Source organism: Haliotis rufescens, unplaced genomic scaffold, assembly GCF_023055435.1.
Source record: "Haliotis rufescens isolate VD_foot unplaced genomic scaffold, xgHalRufe1.0.p SCAF_34, whole genome shotgun sequence".
NCBI lineage: Eukaryota > Metazoa > Mollusca > Gastropoda > Lepetellida > Haliotidae > Haliotis > Haliotis rufescens.
In genome coordinates, this window is record NW_025964046.1 from 4,021,017 (window position 1) to 4,044,822 (window position 23,806).

The following is a 23,806-nucleotide window of genomic DNA, read 5'->3' on the forward strand; positions in this document are numbered from 1 at the left end:
TCAAGACTCCATACTGTGACAGGGGCCACGGGTGGGGGCACGGGTGGCCCAGTCGTCTAAGGCGCCGTGATTCGCTGTGCAGAGTTTCGTCCCTTGGGCAGCCGGAAACCTATGATTGCGGGTTCGAATCCCGGTTCGCCCCTATTATGTTACTAGGTTTGTCAGCATCCGACCAGTGCTCTTGGGTTTCACGTAAGTTGCAAACGTCCGATACCTGCATCACTTCGGCCTTTCCCCCCACATTAAGCTGACACGCCGTGATATAACTGAAATACTGTTAAAAGCGGCGTTAAACCCAACTCACACTCCCATACTGTGTCTGACGTGTTCGTCATATCATTAGAGGCGATTCCTCTAATACTTATAATAACTTTCGTCAGTTCTACCAATATTGCCCTAAATATTGTGAACAGACTATTATCAAAACAGACCAATATGAACCTGTTTCAGATTGGGTTGTCACTGCGTGACGTGGTCATTGGAGTGAGTGAGTGAGTATGGTTTTACGCCGCTTTTAGCAATATTCCAGCAATATCACGGCGGGGGACACCAGAAATGGGCTTCACACATTGTACCCATGTCGGGAATCGAACCCGGGTCTTCGGCGTAACGAGCGAACGCTTTAACCACTAGGCTACCCGACCGCCCCTGTGGTCATTGGAAGAATACACAAACTGAAAAAGTCCAAACAGAATTGGAACAAATCCGACCTGTCCTAGCAAGCAATATTCTGAAGATCTTGGGACTGACACGTCCGTTTCAATTACAACTCAAAAGGAAGAAATCTATATAACATCACATGTCATGATGCTCTGCATACAAGTGCAGTCGACTTTCCTTTTTTTCTGACGCCATGGCATTTGGTCGATAATGTCTGATCAAAGTGACGATAAGTGCAACACGCATTGTAGATATATAACACATAGTGTTATCGAAGGTGTATTTAATGCGGGTATTTATATAAACTGCATGCAAACTTTATGATGTTGACGCTGCATGCAAAACCGTCATCACGGGTGCTTATTCAAATCCAAAACACATAGTAACAGGAATGGCGTACTGCTCAAACGCATTCTCGTACTTCTCACTCAGATATACCATTGCTTGAATATTTGCACTACAGATTGATATTGATCGTTCCCGAAGAATTTCATGTTTTGTTGTATAGGAACATTGTTCAGTGACTCAGAGCGTCAAATCGCAAACAGCGAGGATGAATGCTGGCTATTTCGTTCAAGTTTATATTTTAACCTCGTCTGTGTTTCTGTGTTTTAGTGAAAAGCATGTGCAAGGTAAGAACCTGTTCTCTTTTACACAGGTTTAATAATGTTCACAGAAATGTGGCCAGAGGTTTGACTGTTTGTGATATATGTTGTGATGTTAGCTCCTAGATACGTATGTCAAAATATGTCTGTTTGTGAAATATTTTGTGATGTTAACTCCTAAATACGTATGTTGGAATATGACTGTTTGTGAACTATATTGTGATGTTAGCTCTCAGATACGTATGTCGCTATAGGACTGTTTGTGATAGGGTTGGAGATATTAGCTCTCAGATACGTTTGTCGCAATAAGACTGTTTGTGATACGTATGGAGATATTAGCTCTCAGATACGTATGTCGCTATAGGACTGTTTGTGATAGATATTGAGATATTAGCACCCAGATACGTATGTCGCAATAGGACTGTTTGTGATAGGTATGGAGAATGTAGCTCCTAGATACGGATGTCGCTATAGGCCTGTTTGTGGTAGGTATGGATATATTAGCTCCCAGATACGTATGTCGCGATAAGACTGTTTGTGATATGTATGGAGATATTAGCTCTCATATACGTATGTCGCTATAGGACTGTTTGTGATAGATATTGAGATATTAGCACCCAGATACGGATGTCGCAATAGGACTGTTTGTGATACGTATGGATATATTAGCTCTCAGATACGTATGTCGCAATAGGACTGTTTGTGATAGGGTTGGAGATATTAGCTCTCAGATACGTTTGTCGCAATAAGACTGTTTGTGATACGTATGGAGATATTAGCTCTCAGATACGTTTGACGCAATAAGACTGTTTGTGATACGTATGGAGATATTAGCTCTCAGATACGTCTGTCGCAATAGGACCCGTTGTGATAGGTATGTAGAATTTAGCTCCTAGATACGGATGTCGCAATAGGCCCGTTTGTGGTAGGTATGGATATATTACCTCCCAGATACGTATGTCGCAAAAGGACTGTTTGTGATAGGTATGGAGGTATCAGCTCCGTGATAGATACGTGTTCCATATGAATGGATTTCGTTGAAGGTCAAGGCTAGTCCCAAACAGTTTAAGCACACAATACATGTATCTTGCTCATTTATAATTGAACATTGCCTAAACTGCATGGATCTAATCTCTAGGCAGTTCGTGGCTGAGATTGAAGGTCAGGGAAATTAAACTAGATGTACCTATAGCTTTTATTTTAAGGTAGCTACGTGCAAAAGCCTTTTTTGTGGTCAAAGTCGTACAGTATTGACCAGGTGTTTTCTCAAACCGGAAGTGATGTTACTAGAGCGGAAGTACCAACAACTTTCCTAATAAGGTAGCTACAGGCTGTTTCAAGTTGTCTTGCACGTGGCCATTGTTTCCAAAACCGGATATAATATTATCAAACAGCCATTGCTTATTATTTTGGTAGTAAGTGCGACAGAGCAGAAGAACTGATAACATTGTTATTGAGATATCTAGAGCCAAGAGACTTTGAGTTTCGAAGCTGGTCTGCAGTGGGCATGCGCAACAGGAAGTGCTCGCAACTGTGTTACTATGATAACTGAAGGCATATGCGTGTCTGTCTCGATGTTGTACTGCGCTGAGCATTTGTGAGGCCAAATGTCACCTCTTGGGATTAAGTCAAAATGGTACAAGTTTTGGACACTAGGGTGAGATTCTATTTATCATCCAACATCATTCTTCCAACGTTTTCAGTTTGTAGACAGTAAAAAGTGTAAAAGATCTGTTAACAGCCTCAGTAGCAGAGCCTTAGTGATGTTATTTGATTGTGACGTCATGGTAACTAATGACGTCACAATGGTCTGGAAAGCAGTGTGATGCAATTTCACCCAAGAGATTTCTCCTGGGAGCCAGTTTTGGGTGATGAACAGTTCATCATACATCTGTGACGCGTCATGACAGTCACATAACAGAGGCCATAGCACAACGATATAAGAACATCCGAGTCATTCACGCACAGTGATGCCACCTGGAACATGCCACTGACTATTACTGCCCTTTGGGTTCGGAATTCAATTGCTAGCGGCTAAATCTACAGGTGAGGTGAGGTGAGGTGAGGTGAAATGGGGTTTAACGTCGCGTCCAAGATTATTGCACTTATATAGCGACGTGCATGTACGTGTGTGTGTTTGTGTGGCTGCTTGTACTAGTCCGGACTGATGCCAATTTATAGTGCTAGCTTACTGAGATACCATGCTGCTGTTTAACATGAATATCCCACTCAGACACAGTATACTGACTCCGAGCCGACCAGTCCTTGTTTTAGCCCATAAATGCCGAGCGCCAGACAGGGTAACAACAAGTACCATCTTTAACGTCTTTTGGTATGACGCGGCCGGGGATCGAACCCCGAACCTTCCGCTCTCCGGGCGGACGCTCTACCACTAAACCACGGAGGCGGTAATATACAGGTGACCTAGCTCTACATTGAAAACACTGTCTGTCTTTCGTGTCATTATTGGATAATAATAAAGGTTTCACTGTGCTAACCACTGCAATATTTTCGTTATGGGAACGACAGTAATATGACATTTTTTACAATCAGGTTTTTTGGAAGAGACACGTGAGGAGGATCATGGATATATTCCTGACTTCATCCAGAAGCAGCTTGGATGGAGAAAGATCGCTGTTCTGATGCATGGCCATGATGGTAATTCTTTTTGATTATTTAATGGGATTACTTGCCTTTGCATGTGTTTGTGACGGGTGGGGCAGGATACGCTCACCTTTTCGCGAAGACCTGGTATCATTACTATTTCATAGTGATTCATTAACACATGGTCATGACATAGTCGGAATCTTGCAGTCAACTCTGTTTTATGCAGAAATTTCTATTGGGTATGGACAGGGTTTTCATTCGTTCATTCATTCATTCTACGAACTGAATGGAACTGGACAAAGTCAACCTTATACACAGCAATAGTACTTCACACTGTACCAAGGGGACGGTCGGGTAGCCTAGTGGTTAAAGCGTACGCTCGTCACGCCGAAGACCCGGGTTCGAATACCGACATTGGTACAATGTGTGAAGCCAAATTTCTGGTGTCTCCCGCCGTGATATTGCGAAAAGCGGCGTAAAACCATACTCACTCACTCATTGTACAAAGGACTACCGTCTTCCCTCGATTAAACGCCCGAGTATGAAGAGCCTGGATTAAACCCTGGGTATGGGGCATCTGAAAACAATAAACGCCAGGTCTCGATTAGACTCGAGTAGTTTCTATGCACGGACCATTCCCCATTATTCTCGTGGCGTACTGATCGATCCACTGTAAGCGTACAACATATTGTTCACGCTAAACAGAAGTATTTTAGAAAACTTCTAAACAACAGAACTAAAGGTGTGTCTTAGCATCTTATTAGTCGGAAATTGAAATATTCATTCATTCATTCATTCATTCATTTTTCATTCATTCATGCATTCATTCATTCATTTATTCATTTATTTATTTATTCATTCATTCATTCCTTTTATTATTTGTTTATTTATTTGATTATTCATTCATTCAATCAATCATTTATTCATTCATTCATTCATTTATTTGATTATTTGATTATTTATTTATTTGATTATACATTCATTCATTCATTTATTTATTTATTTATTATTTATTTGATTATTTATCATTTATTATTCATTCATTCATTTTACGAACTGAATGGTACCGGACAAAGTCAACCTTGTACACAACACTACTTCACATTGTACAGAGGGACAGTCGGATAGCCTAGTGGTTAAAGGTGTGTCTGAGCAACTTATTAGTCGGAAATTGAAATAATTAACACCGGGGGTAAAGAGTATTTGAATGATATATACGCCCGGGCTTTTAATCGAGGAAATACAGTAATAGTGTTGACTGTTGTTAGGAGTGAATGAGTTGGATTTAACGCCCTTTTAACAGTATTCAAGTTACATCACGGCGTGTCAGCTTAATGTGGGAGGAAAGGCCGAAGTGATGCAGGTCTCAGACGTTTACCACTTCGGTGAAACCCACGAGCACGGGTATGGTGCTGACAAACCTAGAAACATAATCGGGGCGAACCGGAATTGGAACCCACAATCATAGGTTTCTGGCGTGCCCAAGGGACGCAACTCTCCACAGCGAATCGCGGCGCCTTAGACGACTGGGCCACCCGTGCCCCCACTGTTGTAAGGAGTACATGTAAATAACATGCCATATCGTGGGGACCGACCATATGAAATACTGGAAGATGCTTCATGGGGGATTGTTTGGTTTAAAGTACAGTAAACTACGGTTATAACGAACTCAAGGGACGACTAATTTTAGTTCGTTATAACCGTGGTTAGTTATAAGTATATATACACCAAATATACAGCAAATGGACGAGAAATCATATTTCGTTATATCCGTCAGTTCGCTATAAGCGTGTTCGTTATAAACGTAGTTTACTGTAGTTTCTCGAAATTAATATTGACATGTCTTTTCCCCAGACTTGAAAAAAGTAAAAAATGTACTGTTTAATTAGTCGGAAAGAAAAGTGAAAATCAATGATGACACCAGCATATTTTGTCATAACAACACGCTGTTCGACTTCTCTTTAAGCAAAAGTGTTAGTTAAAGTGAAAACATATTTTGTGGACAAGCATATCAATAGTTGATAATAGCTTGATTCAACCTCATTCGTCGTTGGAATACAATGGCATATTAAACATGTAAAACGTCAACGCCAGAGAATGATCTGTCTCGGTTTTCTGCCGAAACAGATTCCACTGGTCTTACAGTGAGTGAGTGAGTTTGACGCCGCCTTTAGCAATATTCCAGCAATATCACGACGTGGGACACCAAAAATGGGCTTCAAACATTGAACCCATGTCGGGAATCGAACCCGGGTCTTCGGCGTGACGAGCGAACGCTTTAACCACTGGCCTTATAATTACAGGCATAAGAGTGTTGAAAATTATATGGATCTCTGAAAATCAGTGATGACACTAGGTGTTCGCCGACCAACCAATATCGAATAGAGTTGGCTTATACGGCAAATTAGGGGTACCACTGGCCTATTAGACTTGAACTCACTGTGTGACATGTCTTGTTGTTTGTTGATTAACGCCGTACTCAACATTCCAGCTATATGACGTTGGCCTGTAAATAATCGGGTCAAGACCAGACAATCCAGTAAGTGACATCAGACGCATCAATCTATGCAATTGGGATACGATGATATGAATCAACCCACCCTCATCCCGGCAAGCATCGTCGCTTCTTATGACACGAGGGGGCACGGGTGGCCCAGTCGTCTAAGGCGTCGCGATTCGCTGTGCAGAGTCGCGTCCCTTGGGCACGCCAGAAACCCATGATTGTGGGTTCGAAACCCGGTTCGCCCCGATTATGTTTCTAGGTTTGTCCGCACCATACCCGTGCTCGTGGGTTTCACCGAAGTGGTAAACGTCTGAGACCTGCATCACTTCGGGCTTTCCTCCCACATTAAGCTGACACGCCGTGATATGACTGGAATACTGTTAAAAGAGGCGTTAAACCAACTCACTCACTCACTTATGACACGAATGCGTTGCTGAAGACCAATTCTACCCCCAGTCTTCAGAGGTTGTTGCCACGTGTCTTTAAGAACAAGTTACTGTTTATGTACCTAAATTTGAATCATGCTATAATCAGAATTTGGTTTCAGTGAACAACAGTCTTGTGTCTGGCATATCCCAGTCGTCTCTGCACTGTCTTGTGTATGACCTCAACATCACGGATACTGCTGACGCCCTGCATGCAATCCACCAGATCCTGTTCCCTGCAGTCAATGTGGTGGCCATCATGAAACAAGACCATCTTCTACAGTTAATGACGACGGTACATGTAATCTTATCATATCGTTACTTGTCCGTTTCGAATGGTTGGCTTTAAATCTCATAAGGAAGAAAAGGTGAGTGAGTGAGTTGGATTTAACACCGCTTTAACAGTGTTCCAGTTATATCACGGTGTGTCAGCTTAATGTGGGAGGAAAGCCCGAAGTGATGCAGGTCTCAGACGTTTACCACTTCGGTTAAACCCACGAGCACGGGTATGGTGCTGACAAACCTAGAAACATAATCGGGGCGAACCGTGATTCGAACACGATCATAGGTTTCTGGCGTATCCAAGGGACGCAACTCTGCACAGCGAATTGCGGCGCCTTAGACGACAGGGCCACCCGTGCCCCTTGAAAGAGGTGAATGGAGTACGCATATATAAGAATTATCTTATTCTTCAAATGATTAAACATCTTATTCCTTAAATGCTTAAATATCTAACACGCAAACATACCATCTTGAAACTAAAACGAAATATCTTTTATTGTTTTAGGTTAACACTTTTGATGAGAAGACAAAAAGACAAACTGATTTCCAACATCATTCAAAATGGCTACTTTTAGCAGAAGACCTGAATGTTCCTGATCTTCAGAATTCAATAGTTTTAGAAAATGTAGCCCTGATGTTGGTACAATCCAAGGTAGGTGTGCGCCTTTTTGGCTTGGATACAAAGCATATAAATACCTTGGCAGTGATTTCAATGTCCAGTTCATTGATGAGATCCTATGCCCGAATCGGTTGTCAGGTTGTCTGGGTTGTCAGGTTGTCAGGTTGTCAGGGTTGTCAGGTTGTCAGGGTTGTCAGGTTGTCAGGGTTGTCTTGGTTGTCAGGTTGTCAGGGTTGGCAGGGTTGTCAGGTTGTCAGGGTTGTCAGGTTGTCAGGGTTGTCAGGGTTTCCTGGGTTGTCTGGGTTGTCAGGTTGTCAGGGTTGTCAGGTTGTAAGGGTTGTCAGGTTGTCAGGGTTGTCAGGTTGTCAGGGTTGTCAGGGTTTCCTGGGTTGTCTGGGTTGTCAGGTTGTCAGGGTTGTCAGGTTGTAAGGGTTGTCAGGTTTCTGGGTTGTCTGGGTTGACAGGGTTGTCAGGTTGTCAGGGTTGTCAGGTTGTCAGGGTTGTCAGGTTGTCTGGGTTGTCAGGTTGTCAGGGTTGTCAGGTTGTCTGGGTTGTCTGGGTTGTCTGGGTTGTCAGGGTTGTCAGGTTTTCTAGGTTGTCATGGTTGTCAGGTTGTCAGGGTTGTCAGGTAGTCAGGGTTGTCTCATTGAGAAAGTTGCTCTACAAGCGCCTGGAATATTGTTGACTGCGACATAAAAGAAGCACTGCTTTTCGGGATTTGACTTGAATTGATCATATGAATTTTTTGACAGTACATGAATTTCACGTTAACTGTGAATCGAACTGTTTTAATTAATTTAATGAAGTGAATAAACATTTTTAATTAACTTTTCAGGTCGGGCACATTGAAAAACATGCCAACGGTTACTGAACCACCCAAATATTAACTAACACATTATTGAGAGGCGTTAACTTCTTATAATTCTAAAACATGTCTGATCAGGGTTACAGCACCAAATAACATGTCATACCGCCATTCGTTGCTCAGAAGCTTTCAAAGATTGACCGGGGCGGTGAGGTAGCCTAGTGGTTAAAGCGTTCGCTCGTCTCGCCGACGACCCGGGTTCGATTCCCGACATGGGTACAATGTGTGAAGCCCATTTCTGGTGTCCCCCGCCGTGATATTGCTGGAATATTGCTAAAGGCGGCGTAAAACCACAATCACACACTCACTCACTCACTCACTCACTCACTCAAATATTGGCCTTTACTTTTTCTGTAATGAGCTTTATTAAAGCAAGTATATATTTGACCGGCGGTATTCTAAAGAATGAGGGGCGGTCGGGTAGCCTAGTGGTTAAAGCGTTCGCTCGTCACGCCAAAGATCCGGGCTCGATTCCCGACATGGGGACAATGTGTGAAGCCCATTTCTGGTGTCCCCCGCCGTGATATTGCTGGAATATTGCTAAAGGCGGCGTAAAACTATACTCACTCACTCACTCACTCTAAAGAATGACATATACAGATGTCTTCACCTTTGAGGTACAGACGTATGAGATACAATCGAGTATGCTCTTTCTACGAGCATTTCAAAGAGTGTCAAACGACTCTGCTAAAAATATGATTGATCCAGGTTACAATATTCAACACCTCATTGAAGCGTTCAAAAACGTTTATGGTAGACATGTGGATGATATGTCCACATTTGCCGCAACAGTGACCAAAATGATGTTAGATGCAATTCCCTATTTTAACTTGTACAATATGTTCCCGTGTCTGTTCGGGTGAACAATTGACTTGCCTTTACGTGTGTTTGTGACGGGTGCCATTCGTACAATGGACTGTGCTTTTAGCAGGGATTTCTTATGATTATGGAATATTTTGGTTACTTTTGTTTAAATTCTTGTTTTCAGTATTTCCTAAGCAATGTGTTCACCGTGAGGCACCATCCCCGGGAGACGGTGTTTGTTCCAGTGGAGCCATGTGTTGCGAGAAACCCTGTATCCTGCTACTTTCCTAACACTGCCTATGGCTATAATAACAGACATCTTCGAGTGACGACTCTAGCGGTACGGGGAGCAAGCACGCTCCTTTTCTGTTTGTTTGTTGTTTAACGCCGCACTCAGCAATATTCCGGCTTTATGACGGCGGTCTGTAAATAATCGAGTCTGGACCAGACAATCCAGTGATTGATATCATGAGTATCGGTCCGAGCAATTGGAATACGATGACATGCATCAACCAAGTCAGTGAGCTTGACCACTCGATCCCGTTAGTCGCCTCTTACGACAAACAAAACTGCATTTTACGGCAAGCATGGGTTCCTGAAAACCTGTTCTACTCCGGATCTTCACGGGTCTCCACTGTAGTAAATGCTTTTGGTCATCCTGTGTCATGGTGTGATGGACAAAACGTCTGCCGGAGAGCGGTGGGTCGGTGGTTCGATTCTCAGCGGTCATACCAGAATACAGTCAAATGATACTTGTTGTTACCCTGCCTGTCGCTGGACATTAAGAGGATATAACAAGGACTGATCACCTCAGAGTCAGTATAATCGTTGCTATTAATATCAATCACTGGATTATGTAGTCCAGACTCGATTATTTAGAAGCTGCCGTCATATTGCTGATTGTGGTTGTAAATATATTCTAGTTTACATTGAGAGAGGTATGTAAGCATAATTATTTGATATATAACAGCAGTATGTTCGTTTGTGCATCGAACCAGACTAATATCGCTTGACGATGAGTAAATCTTCGTATTTAACCAACATGGATGGCATTCGCGTTTCTTTTGTCAGTGAGTATGTATGGACGATATTTTATGTTTCCTTCTACGAGGAGCTACATGTGTGTCCATGGCGTTGGTTAATGTGAAATAATTAAAATTGCACACAGGATATGTCAGTGCTTATGCAACGCGTTTTAAGTGTACAATTTAAATACCCGAGTAAATTTACACCTGTGGTATAATTATGTAAGAAGGTATTTACACCTGTGTTATAATTATGTAAGAAAGTATTTACACCTGTGGTATAATTATGTAAGAAAGTATTTACACCTGTGGTATAATTATGTAAGAAGGTATTTACACCTGTGGTATACTTATGTAAGAAGGTATTTATACCTGTGGTATAATTGCGTGCGAAGGTATTTACACTTGTTGTATAATTAAGTACGAAGGAATTTTCACCTGTGGCACCATTACATAAGTACGTACTAATACCTGTGGTATTATTAAGTACGTGCGTATTTACACCTGTGGTACAGTTACGTACGTAGGTATTTACACCTGTGGTATAATGACGTACGAAGATATTTACACCTGTTGCATAATGACGTACGAAGGTATTTACACCTGTGGTATAATGACGTACGAAGATATTTACACCTGTTGTATAATGACGTACGAAGGTATTTACACCTGTGGTATAATTACTTTCGAAGGTATTTACACCTGTGGTATAATGACGTACGAAGGTATTTACACCTTAGGTATAGTAACGTAGGAAGGTATTTACACCTGTGGTATACTGACGTAAGAAGGTATTTACACCTTAGGTATAGTTACGTACGAAGGTATTTACACCTGTGGTATAATGACATACGAAGGTATTTACACCTGTGGTATAATTATGTAAGAAGGTATTTACACCTGTGGTATAATTATGTAAGAAGGTATTTATACCTGTGGTATAATTGCGTGCGAAGGCATTTAAACTTGTTGTATAATTAAGTACGAAGGAATTTTCACCTGTGGCACCATTACATAAGTACGTACTAATACCTGTGGTATTATTAAGTACGTGCGTATTTACACCTGTGGTACAGTTACGTACGTAGGTATTTACACCTGTGGTATAATGACGTACGAAGGTATTTACACCTGTGGTATAATGACGTACGAAGATATTTACACCTGTGGTATACTGACATACGAAGGTATTTACACCTTAGGTATAGTTACGTACGAAGGTATTTACACCTGTGGTATAATTACATACGAAGGTATTTACACCTTAGGTATAGTTACGTACGAAGGTATTTACACCTGTGGTATACTGACGTGCGAAGGTATTTACACCCGTGGTATAATGATTTACGAAGGTATTTATTCCTTGGTATAACTGCGTACGAAGGTATTTACACCTGTGGTATAGCTGCGTACGTAGTTATTTACACCTGTGGTATAGTTACGTACGAAGGTATTGACACCTGTGGTATAGTTACGTACGAAGGTATTTACACCTGTGGTATAGCTGCGTACGTAGTTATTTACACCTGTGGTATAGTTACGTACGAAGGTATTGACACCTGTGGTATAGTTATGGTCTAACACAATCGCATTATGTTTTCAGTCCAATACGTTCATATACAAGTATGTGTTCAATGGAACAAATCACTATGAGGGATATGCAATGGAAATATTTGACACCATAACAGAGGTTCTGAATTTAAGGTATGTAGTACTTCTTTTGACTATTACGAATAACTAACAAAGTACATGTGTTATAACAACAGCATCATATATGCTCTGTGTCTAAATACGGAAATCCGAGTATTATCTACAGAATAATAAAGTACTTCATTCAGTTATATACTACCGACACAAAGTAGGGGAACTGATGAAATGATAGTGAAAGGTTTCTGACGATAAACGTCTGTAAAAATAATTTCGCGCGTGAAAATCAATATCTGGTGTCTCCACCATGTTGGACGATAAACGTAGTTTACAGTAGTCATATTCAAATTGTTTGAGACATCCAGCCTAATCTATCGGATAAAACAAAATCTGTTTCCACCACATCACTTTGGTTTTCAATAACAAAATAACTCTCCTCACTTTTGAGAAACATAGATCGAGAAGCATTTATTTATTTATGCATGCTTAGTGCCAAAACCATTAAAGCGACGTCAAAACTCCATTTCACCCCTCACCAATAAAACTTGTTCCACAGCTACAGCATCACAGAGCCAAAGGACCGGTCCTGGGGCCTCCCTGTCAACGGCACGTATGACGGCATAGTGGGAGAGTTATTCAGACGGGTAGGTGAGGAGATACTCAACACAGTAGCCGATCTTACCCTCCCTATCACACTTATGTGTTCCTGAAAACAGTCTTGATCCGGTAAACCTCACCTAAGTCTTCACAAATAAGACAGGATGTGTTTATACAACATAACAGCTGTAGCATACGGTGGCCCATAAGGGACATGGAGTCTGTTTTTCAATATTTTGATGTTTCACTCACTTTTATCGTAACCTTGTAAATTAACACAATTTGTCATACAAATATGTGATAAATCATGTATAAAAACAACCGAAAACATGGAAACTGTACTTTCAAGTAGCTAATGAGTCGCTAAAATGTGAAGCGAAAATATCAAAAACTAAAATGGAAATATCAAAATCAAAAGCGAAAATGTCAAATATGATAATATTCCCACTGCGGTGATAATATTTCCACTGCGGTGTAAATAGTTTTAACCGTGGTGGAAATAGTTTTCTGTTGTTTTATTTTAGTTTTTGACATTTTCGTTTTTGTTTTTGATATTTTCATTTTATCAAAAACAAAAACGAAAATGTCAAAAACTAAAATGAAACAACAGAAAACTATTTCTACCGCGTTGCTAATATGTCCACTGCGGTGGAAATAATTTTCACCGCGGTGGGAATATTATCACTGCGGTGGAAATAGTTTTCTGTATTTTCATTTTAGTTTTTGACATTTTCGTTTCCCTTTTCAGCGATTCAGTATCTTCTTTACACATGATTTATCACATATTTGTATGACCAATCGTGTTAATTTGCAAAAGGTTACGATAAAAGTAAGTGAAATATCAAAATATGGAAAAACAGACTCCATGTCCCTTATTGGCCACCGTAGTAGCATATGGGCATTTATGCATAAATCAGACACTGAGGAAATCAGACACTGATGACACAGCAAATGATACGAATCTAAAGTTAGAGAACAACTGTATGTGTGCGCGTTGTTTCGTGTATGAAGGGTATTGGGGGGTCGTATTGCTGAATTGTAGCTCATATCAAAGGCTGATTTGACCCAAAGATAGCTATCGACCAATGAAGATCCGAGATAGAATAGGTCTTCAGCAACCAATGCTTGCCGCAAAGGGCGACTATGCTAGGAAAGGCGTAAACTTATGGATGATCACATAAATATGTAATGTGAACATTTGTTTTTTAGAGCGATGAAAACGGTTTATTTTTGCTTGGTCAAAAGTCCAGTTTTAAAATAGAATGTATGAATATTCATTGAGATATCAGACAGACAGACAGTTTATTTAAGTAATTTAGGCATCAAGGCCCATAGTACAATGCAGATTGGATATTAACATTCATCACGTGCACGTGATGTACATGATCAGATTTTAAATCAAGTTACATATTCCTCATTTTAAAGACATGTTTTAAGAATACAGAACACCATGGATCATATCAGGATTTTCAGAATTTGGCAGATTTATCATTAACTGACGGTCTTTAAAAGTACCTTGCAATATGGGGAGAACTTTATGCCTTAAATGGGAATACGTTTCACATATAAGTAAGACATGGTATTCATCCTCTACTTCTCCGGATGAACAGTTTGTACAAATGGAGTTCACAATATCACCGTCTTTGGACCTGCGACATATATTTACGTTAAAATTATGCAATGAAATTCTAAGTTTACAATAAGCTCTGATTAAACTTTTATCATTTAAACAACTTAAGTATCTTTCAGTTTGAAACAATAATTTTACTTTGCTGTAATTGCTAAGATATGGTGATTCAGAAATACTTTGGTGCCACTGTTGACAAAATATATCCTTCAGTCTTTGTTTAAATGAATATAAAAATAACTGTGGATCTCCCACATCTTGAGAACTCCATACATTGCTAACGAGTATCAACTCACTCAAAACCAGCCCCAAACACACTCACTCACTCTTCTCCTGGCTTTTAACAAAGTGGTTAGTGTCTTCAACTTTCGTCTCTGTGGATTTTGCAATCACATTAAGATGAGACGCTGCTTACATTTGCTGGGACAAATACTGCATCAAGCATTTATTATACAGAGAAAATGCACATCTGTTTATTCTATTCTTCAAAGAGTGAATGTGAATATTTTGCTGTTATGGATACTCTACACACTTGACGCGTGTGCATGTATATTTGGTCAAGCTTGGCACTAGGCAGTCTTGCTCCTCCCCAGCAAAGAACACGTCTGTTATGATAATCAACGACTGATTATAGGTCGATGGCTGTTTATGTTGAGCACATGTTTTACAGCAATGGAGTCTTGCACGTGAACTCCTGGGCATGCACATAAGGGCGATAGTAGTTAACTGGTTCTTGACCAATACTACGACACTATCTTTGCCTTATTCAGTTGTGGTTGTTTCAGGAAGTTGACCTTGCCGTGTCTGACCTCATAATCAATGAAGACAGAGTTCGGTTCATGGACTATATTTATCCACCAATCAGGACGGAGTACCACGACGTGTTATACAAGAGACACGAACCACAAGAATACGCATCCCTCTTCCTCCTGGTCCGACCATTCCAGCCTCTCCTGTACCTTGTGATCCTGTCAGCGGCGTGTGCCATGCCCTTTCTCGTGGCCATGATAGAAAGTCATCCTTCCCAGTATCCAGATGTACAGAACACTACTCTCATCAGAGGCTATTTCACGAAGTTCAAACTGAATCTGTATACTTACAGCTGGGATGTCCTTAAGTCTCTGGCCAGGCAAGGTGAGAAGAGGTTAGGGGAAAGATGGCCGAGAAGGGGTTTGGGGAATGGGGATGGGGAGAAGGGGTTTGGGGATTTGGGGTGGAGGAGAAGGGGTTTGGGGAATGGGGGTGGAGGAGAATGGGTTTAGGGAATGGGATTGGCCCGGGAGAACGGGTTTGGGGAAAGGGGTGGGGGAGAAGGAGTTCGGGAATGGGGGTGGGGGAGAAGGGTTTAGGGGAAAGGGGGTCGGGAGAAGGAGTTAGGGGAAAGGGGAGTGGAGAAGGGGTTAGGGGAATGGGGATGGAGGAGAAGGGGTTTAGGGAATGGGATGGGGAGAAGGGGTTTTGGGGAAAGGGTTTGGGGAGAAGGAGTTAGGGAAAGGGGGTGGGGATAAGAGGTAAGGGGAAAGGGGGTCGGGAGAAGGAGTTAGGGGAAAGGGAAGGGGAGAAGGAGTTAGGGGAAAGGGCTGGGGAAAGGGGGTGAGGGAAGCGGAAGTAACAATTATTTATTCCAGTATATATAGAGAATCTCACCCGAGCGTCTTTTGATATCAGATGTATCAACACGAGTTGATAAAAACGGAAAAAACTTGAGCAAAAGGAAAAACGGTGGGATTTTATTATTCTCCCAACCTTTTCAGTTAGTAATAAGCAGTGTCTTAAGTGCAAAAAGTACTGCTAATGGCTTCAGTAGCAGAGCCATTGGTGATTGGTCATTTGAATGGTACGTCATGGTTACAATGACGTCACGATGGTTTGCAAAGCTTCGTGATGCAATTTCATTGCAGCGATATCTACAATGTAGATATCTCTTGATCTCACCCAAGCGATATCTCCTGTGGGAGCCGGTTTTTGATGATAACAAGAAATATAATATTGTCTTGGTCAGGTATTGCAAGGTTCACCGGACATGTTGGATGTCCGTGATGAAGCAATGCCAGTCTCCCCATTGGAGAGACTCCCCCCCCCCCCCCCCCCCCCCCCCCTCCCACAGTCTGCCTTCCGTGCATTTACACACGCTTGGTAACATTGTTAAGAGACCATCTGAAATTCAGAAAATCGCACATCCTAAATCCTAAGTCCTAAATCAATATTGGTATATATTGTGTGTTTGTTTCTCCATTCAAATGCTAATTGAGGTACCTGAGATATGTTATGCCACAATGATGCATCACTCCATGTTGATATAGATGTTGTGACCACGCACAGATGACGAGGATATAATGAGTAGACGGCAATTAGGCCAGCATATGTTTAGTCATCCTAATAATGTTCAAACGCAGATTCGTCTGAAGTGGCCTAGCTTTTTATGAAGTGGTGAGAGGGACTCGTGGGGTGTGGTGTGGGGTGGAATTGTGGTCTTGCACATAGGGTCGGCCCTGTGGTATTCCAGAACATCGGTCCAGGGAGAGGCAATGGTGTCACAGCAGCTCGGTACATTGATCAAGTCTTGAGACCACACGCCATACCGCATTTGGTAATGCAGTTTTGAAAATGGATAGCAATTACTGTTATGATTCGACCCAAACGAGAATCTGTGATGCGGTCTGCATGTGTGCATTACATTATTTACAGTGTATTATAGACATTGATCGTGGTACTGAGATACATGTAAATACGCAGTCAGAGCTCCATTATTGAGAAACTCTTTGGTTTCTGTTTTTAATTGGGCTTGTCTCGAAAAGAAAATATGCTCGAAGTTGTGTTTCGGTAATTAGCTCTTTTGTAAGCACGCTGAAAAAGCTTAATTGGGTGTAGTATACTGAACCACAAAAGAAACGTCACCCCAAGTAACATTGCATGAAAAGTTGTCATTTATATATCTTGGTAATTTTTGTCAAAGTTTCTAAAATTTAACATTATCTTGTCCGAAAAAAATGAGATTTGATGATAAAAAAACAAAGCAGATGACAATAAAACCGATCGCCAAAACGCATCACGGCAACGGCCTTGGTAACCCGATGCACGTTTTTTCTGTGCAAATTGAAGTGCACATGCGTTCCCCTTTTCGTGCCCTATAAAAATCCAGATCACCAACACTACAGATGACCGACAACGTAGTGGAAGACCAAGGATCGTCAGATTGTGCGACAGCATCTTCAAGATCGCTTTGTTACTGCTAAGGAAACTGCTCGACAGACCATGGGGTCATCACCAGCGACACATTAGTGCGGAAACCGTGCGTCGACGATTGATGAGCAGACACCTCCACTGTAACAGGCCACACCGAGGACCCATTCTGACACCACGTCGTCACGAGGACCGTCTTCAGTGGGCAACACAGCACCAGCATTGGCGCCACAAGCAGTGGAGAAGAGTCCTCTTCTCAGACGAGAGCCGTTACTGTATCTCAACAGCAGATGGCATAGAGAGAGCGACGACGTGGGGAACGTTATTCGGATGCTTGTGTTGTAGAGAGACTCGTTGGGTGGTTCGAGCATCATGGTGTGGGGTTGAATTGTGGTCTTGCACATAGGGTCGGCCCTGTGGTCTTTAAGAACATCGGTCCAGGGAGAGGCAATGGTGTCACAGCAGCTCTGTACATTGACCAAGTCTTGAGACCACGCGCCCAACCTCGTTTGGCATGTTGCTGCAACCATGAGCTTCAGTATGATAACGCCCGTGCCCACACTGTGAGAGCAACAAGAGACTTCCTCCAGCAGAAAGGCATCAGAACCATGCAGTGTCCTGCCCTCAGTCACGATTTAAATTCCATTGAGCCGCTGTGGGACGAGATTCAAAGACGGCTGAATGACGTCAGACCAAGGCTGACAACTGCAGCTGAACTGCGTCAGGCGTTCCTCAGAGTGTGGGCTCAAGTGCCTATGGCCTTCATCAACCACCTCATCCATTCAATGTATCGACGTTGCACGACAGTCATCAATGCACATGGCGGACACACGAGATACTGACCTGTGATGCCATTTTCTCAGAGACTAGTGTCATGTCTCAGTTTAAGAACATTTGACACTTTCATTTCAACCTTGATGCTAAGTTTTGCCAAATTTCATCTTTTTAATATGTCTCCAAGTATGTTTACAGTGTTTGGACAAATAAGGTTTCTCATATATCTACCAATGGTCACGTTTCTTTTGCTGTTAAGTATGTGTTACCGAGCTGTTTTTATGCATTTGAGTTTTTTCATTTCATGGATGCGTTTCTGTTCGCAAGTTAATTGAAAGTAATTGGCTTTTGAATATTTGGGTGGTATTTTACGCAAATACGTTTCTTATCTGTAGTTCTGCTGCAATCGTTCTGTTACAGATGTCATGACAAAATAGCAATACCATATTGGGATTCCCGATCAGAATAGATCCCAACTAAAAGTGAGATTTGGCTGTCAGTATCTCTAAATAATTATTATACTGGTTGAGCGTTAATTGTGCAAACACTGGATTGACAGGTCCTGATGCCATGATTTATAGTTTTTTACAGCAAAAAAAAGAAGAAAGAAAATATAAGTGAGTTGGGTTTAGCTATTAACCGTACTTAAGTTATATCACGGAGTGTCAGCGTGGAAAGCCCGAAGTGATCTACAATTTTTTGGGAAACCACGAACTAGGGTATGATGCTGACAAACCTAAAATACATAATCATTGTGGAACTGGATTTCAAACCCACGGTGATTGTGAAGATCCAGGATAGAATAGGTCTTCAGCAACCCATGCTTGCCGTAAAAGGCGACTAACGGGATCGGGTGGACTCGCTGATTTGGTTGATCAATGTCATCACATCCCATTTATGTGGATCGATGTTCATGGTGTCAATCACTGGATTGTCTGGTCGATTATTTACATACGGCGTCATATAGCTGGAATTTTGCTGTGTGGAGCGTTAAACCAAAAAAAAAAGTAAAACAAATAGACTCAAATCTACACAACGACTGGGTCACCCTTGCCCCATAGGAAGCAAAGCAACTCCATCCAGATATAAGTACCATACTGATAGCGACAAGCGCTTACGGTCAAAGGGAGATAATTCTAGATACCGGAAGTAATATAGACGATGGGTGTTGTGCCGCAATCGACATACAAATATGTCATGATGCGACAAGACGACATTTTGCTAAGCGTTTGCTACTGAGAAGCTGCTACAGTTGCTTAGCAGCTGCTTAGTAAAACTGGAGCAACCTCTAAGTAAAATGTACCAACTGCTAAGCAAAATGTCTTCTTGTCGAATCATGATATAATTTTATATGGATTGCGGCAGAACCACCATCGTCAATACTACTCCGGAAGTGATAACATTCTACTGTTGCTGGTAATTGATCGAATGTTTGGTACATGTAGCTAGGATATATGTTAGGTTGTGAGGATAAGATAACATGGTAGAAACGGGTGTTTTGAGTCTTGATCTTGAATAAACAAGTCGTGTTGTAACGAGCAGTGTTACGATCTTTCAATACATTGCTAGGTTTCAGCACGCATCCCCGAACAATGTCAGGGAAGGTGCTGGTGACGTCGTGGTGGCTGCTGGTGCTGGTGCTGACCTCGGTCTACTGCGGCAACCTAGTGGCAGCTCTGTCAGCTCACGCTGATTCGCCTCTATTCTCCAGTCTAGAGGAGCTGTTAGACAGTGATTATTCGGTTGGAATGGACGGCAATAGCATCAGCAACACTGTACTGGAGGTATGTGGTCATACCAGAACAACGAGTATATACCCAATGACTGATCTTACTTGTTTAGGGTGGACTAAAAGCATCTTCTCAGAGACAAATGAGTTAATTGATTATAAAAGTTTCCACCCTTGTCGAACTAGGCAGGTATTATGGAGTTACATTTTGGCTAGACTAACGAGTCTATGCTTAGTCCAATCAAAATGGCGCAACGAAATCGAAATCCGATTCGTGAACTGTCTTGCAGATTTCAATCGATTGCAAAGCATCTACACCTCCAACTCATTGTCAACGCACGAAATTTCCTAAATCTTTTCATGTTTTTAATTATAGTGTTCACGTGATTAGATGCACTTCGCGATGTATGACTCGTATTATCACAATATAGATCTTGATTATCGATCAGATTGTCTAGACTGGGCACCGCCATTTTGTTTGAAGCAAATGCAAGTTAGATGAGAGGTGGAATCTGATTGGTCCATAGGAGAGGCACAGAAGGGACATAACTCGTAATAGCCACAGGTGGTTCTATGATCAAGCCCAGGAATCCAGACCTTGTGCAGCCCCCTCCCCCAATCCCGCCCACTGTCAAAGCAATTAGACAACGTCCAATATGTTGTATTAATGTTGAAGTTATCAAGGCATAATTCATTGTTCTGTTTATCACCTACAGGCAAGTTCAAACACAAGTGTTCCGGGCAGGGCATGGGCCAAAATAACAACCAAAGACGACGTCCAATATGTTGTATTAAGGTTGAAGTTATCAAGGCATAATTGATTGATCTGTTTATCACCTACGGGCAAGTTCAAACACAAGTGTTCCAGGCAGGCCATGGGCCAAAATAACAAACAAAGACGACGTCCAATATGTTGTATTAATGTTGAAGTTATCAAGGCATAATTTAATTGATCTGTTTATCACCTACAGGCAAGTTCAAACACAAGTGTTCCGGGCAGGGCATGGGCCAAAATAACAAACAAAGACCACGTCCAATATGTTGTATTAATGTTGAAGTTATCAAGGCATAATTGATTGTTCTGTTTATCACCTACAGGCAAGTTCAAACACAAGTGTTCAGGGAAGACTATGGGCCAAAATAACAAACAATGATCCAAGCTTTCTCAAATCCGATGCTGCTAATCATATTAGGAGAATAAAGCAACAGAAATATGCCCTCCTCCTGTTCAAGTCCAGCGCTGAATCCTACTCTGCTGAAGACTGTCAGCTGGAACCGCTTGGAGCAGAGCAGTTGTGGATACATCTGGCTTTCGGCATTCAGAAGAACTCACCACTAAAGGATGACATACAAAGGATGTAAGACCCACTCACTCTCCATGAAGGAATCCTTTATTCTCTATCTATGGAGGAATCTGTTATTTTCTCACTAAAAAAGATTAATTTATTGGCTCATTACGTCTAATCCTATATGCTCTTACTGTTGGGAAACCCTTTTGTCAGTTTAAAGGAATCCTTCTCGGGGCAGTCGGGTAGCCTTGTCGTTAAAGCGTTTGTCACGCCGAAGACCAGGTTTTGATTCCCGACATGGGTACAATGTGTAAAGCCAATTTCTGGTGTCCCTCGACGTGATATTGCTGAATATTGCAAAAGGTGGCGTAAAACCATACTCACTCACTCACTTTAGACTCTCACTTTTGAGGAATCCCCATTATAGTCTTATCAAGGAGGAATCTTTTATTCCCTCACTAAGGCAACACTGTATGTTCCCATTACAAATGGACCCCTTATTCAAGTATATCCTCTTTATGTAGAACTCCTTTCATTTCTCAGTAATGAAGAATACTTTATTTATTAGGGGCGGTCTGGTAGCCTAGTGGTTAAAGCGTTCGCTCGTCACGCTGAAGACCCGGGTTCGATTCCCGACATGGGTACAATGTGTGAAGCCCATTTCTGGTGTCCCCCGCCGTGATATTGCTGGAATATTGCTAAAAGCGGCGTAAAACCATACTCACTCACTCACTCACTGTATTTATTACTTTATTATCTCCCTTATTAGAAAAACTTGAAACCTTTATGAAAAAAGGAATCCTATTTCTCACACTGACGAGAAATAACTCACTCTATCACTAAGTACTTGCTTGAAGCATGTGTATCTGCCGTTAGGACGCTCGTCCTGAGTAGAATACCGTGATTAGTTTGTGAAAGATTGTAATTAGTGATGCTTTAAGTATTGTAAACACTCCCCAGGAACACAATAGGTGCATTTTACGTCTTAATCTAAGAGATGCCGCGATATAACTGGAACCCTGTCAAAAGCGGCGTTAAACACAACTCACTCACTCATTGTCCACTTGCTTCTGTAACAGGATGTCCTATCTAAGCCAAAGTGGAATCCTGGAGATGTTATGGAAGAAGTGGCACCAGCAAATGGGCGAGACGAAGTGTGTCAGCAACAGGAGCACTATGACAGGTATCTCCTTGGAACAAATCGGTGGTGGCTTCATCCTTGCAGGTGTCGGGCTGGTGCTAAGCACCATTGTTCTGAGCCTAGAGAAACTAAAAGCCTACAAATCAAGACTGTGCGAATGAGGGAGTTGGATGTTTCCTGCTGTCTATGTGAGCTTAGAGAAACTAAAAGCCTACAAATCAAGACTGTGCGAATGAGGGAGTTGGATGTTTCCTGCTGTCTATGTGAGCTCAGAGAAACTAAAAGCCTACAAATCAAGCCTGTGCGAATGAGGGAGTTGGATGTTTCCTGCTGACTATGTGAGCTTCGAGAAACTAAAAGCCTACAAATCAAGACTATGCGAATGAGGGAGTTGGATGTTTCCTGCTGTCTATGTGAGCTTCGAGAAACTAAAAGCCTACAAATCAAGACTATGCGAATGAGGGAGTTGGATGTTTCCTGCTGTCTATGTGAGCTTAGAGAAACTAAAAGCCTACAAATCAAGACTATGCGAATGAGGGAGTTGGATGTTTCCTGCTGTCTATGTTAGCTTAGAGAAACTAAAAGCCTACAAATCAAGACTGTGCGAATGAGGGAGTTGGATGTTTCCTGCTTGATTATGTGAGCTTCGAGAAACTAAAAGCCTACAAATCAAGACTGTGCGAATGAGGCAGTTGGATGTTTCCTGCTGTCTATGTGAGCTTCGAGAAACTAAAAGCCTACAAATCAACACTGTGCGAATGAGGGAGTTGGATGTTTCCTGCTGTCAATGTGAGCTTCGAGAAACTAAAAGCCTACAAATCAAGACTATGTGAATGAAGGAGTTGGATGTTTCGTGCTGTCTATGTGAGCTTCGAGAAACTAAAAGCCTACAAATCAAGACTATGCGAATGAGGGAGTTGGATGTTTCCTGCTGTCTATAAGGAGCTTCGAGAAACTAAAAGCCTACAAATCAAGACTATGCGAATGAGGGAGTTGGATATTTCCTGCTGTCTATGTGAGCTTCGAGAAACTAAAAGCCTACAAATCAAGCCTGTGCGAATGAGGGAGTTGGATGATTCCTGATGTCTATGTGAGCTTCGAGAAACTAAAAGCCTACAAATCAGGACTGTGCGAATGAGGGAGTTGGATGTTTCCTGCTGTCTATAAGGAGCTTCGAGAAACTAAAAGCCTACAAATCAAGACTGTGCGAATGAGGGAGTTGGATGTTTCCTGCTGTCTATGTGAGCTCAGAGAAACTAAAAGCCTACAAATCAAGACTATGCGAATGAGGGAGTTGGATGTTTCCTGCTGTCTATGTGAGCTTAGAGAAACTAAAAGCCTACAAATCAAGACTGTGCGAATGAGGGAGTTGAATGTGATCTGCTGTCTATGTGAGCTCAGAGAAACTAAAAGCCTACAAATCA

The 23,806-nt window shown here is 41.8% G+C and overlaps 1 protein-coding gene across 1 annotated transcript; it reads left to right on the top strand.

The window, feature by feature from the left end:
- The first annotated feature begins 2,386 nt into the window (after nucleotides 1-2,386).
- LOC125372047 (glutamate receptor ionotropic, kainate 5-like) lies at nucleotides 2,387-22,543 on the top strand. Its single transcript, XM_048380924.1, has 9 exons — nucleotides 2,387-2,426; nucleotides 3,819-3,923; nucleotides 6,923-7,095; nucleotides 11,999-12,099; nucleotides 12,599-12,686; nucleotides 15,052-15,400; nucleotides 19,793-20,007; nucleotides 21,051-21,310; nucleotides 22,321-22,543. The coding sequence occupies exons 1-9, from the start codon at nucleotides 2,387-2,389 to the stop codon at nucleotides 22,541-22,543; spliced, it is 1,554 nt and encodes a 517-aa protein (XP_048236881.1).
- Nucleotides 22,544-23,806: the final 1,263 nt, after the last annotated feature.

Bases quoted from the DNA above. Each gene is read 5' to 3' on its own strand.
- LOC125372047 (XM_048380924.1), top strand. From the start codon at position 2,387: ATGGATCTAATCTCTAGGCAGTTCGTGGCTGAGATTGAAG. The intron at 7,096-11,998 runs GTACATGTAATC...TTATGTTTTCAG, and splicing joins TTCTACAGTTAATGACGACG to TCCAATACGTTCATATACAA. The intron at 12,687-15,051 runs GTAGGTGAGGAG...TGGTTGTTTCAG, and splicing joins TGGGAGAGTTATTCAGACGG to GAAGTTGACCTTGCCGTGTC.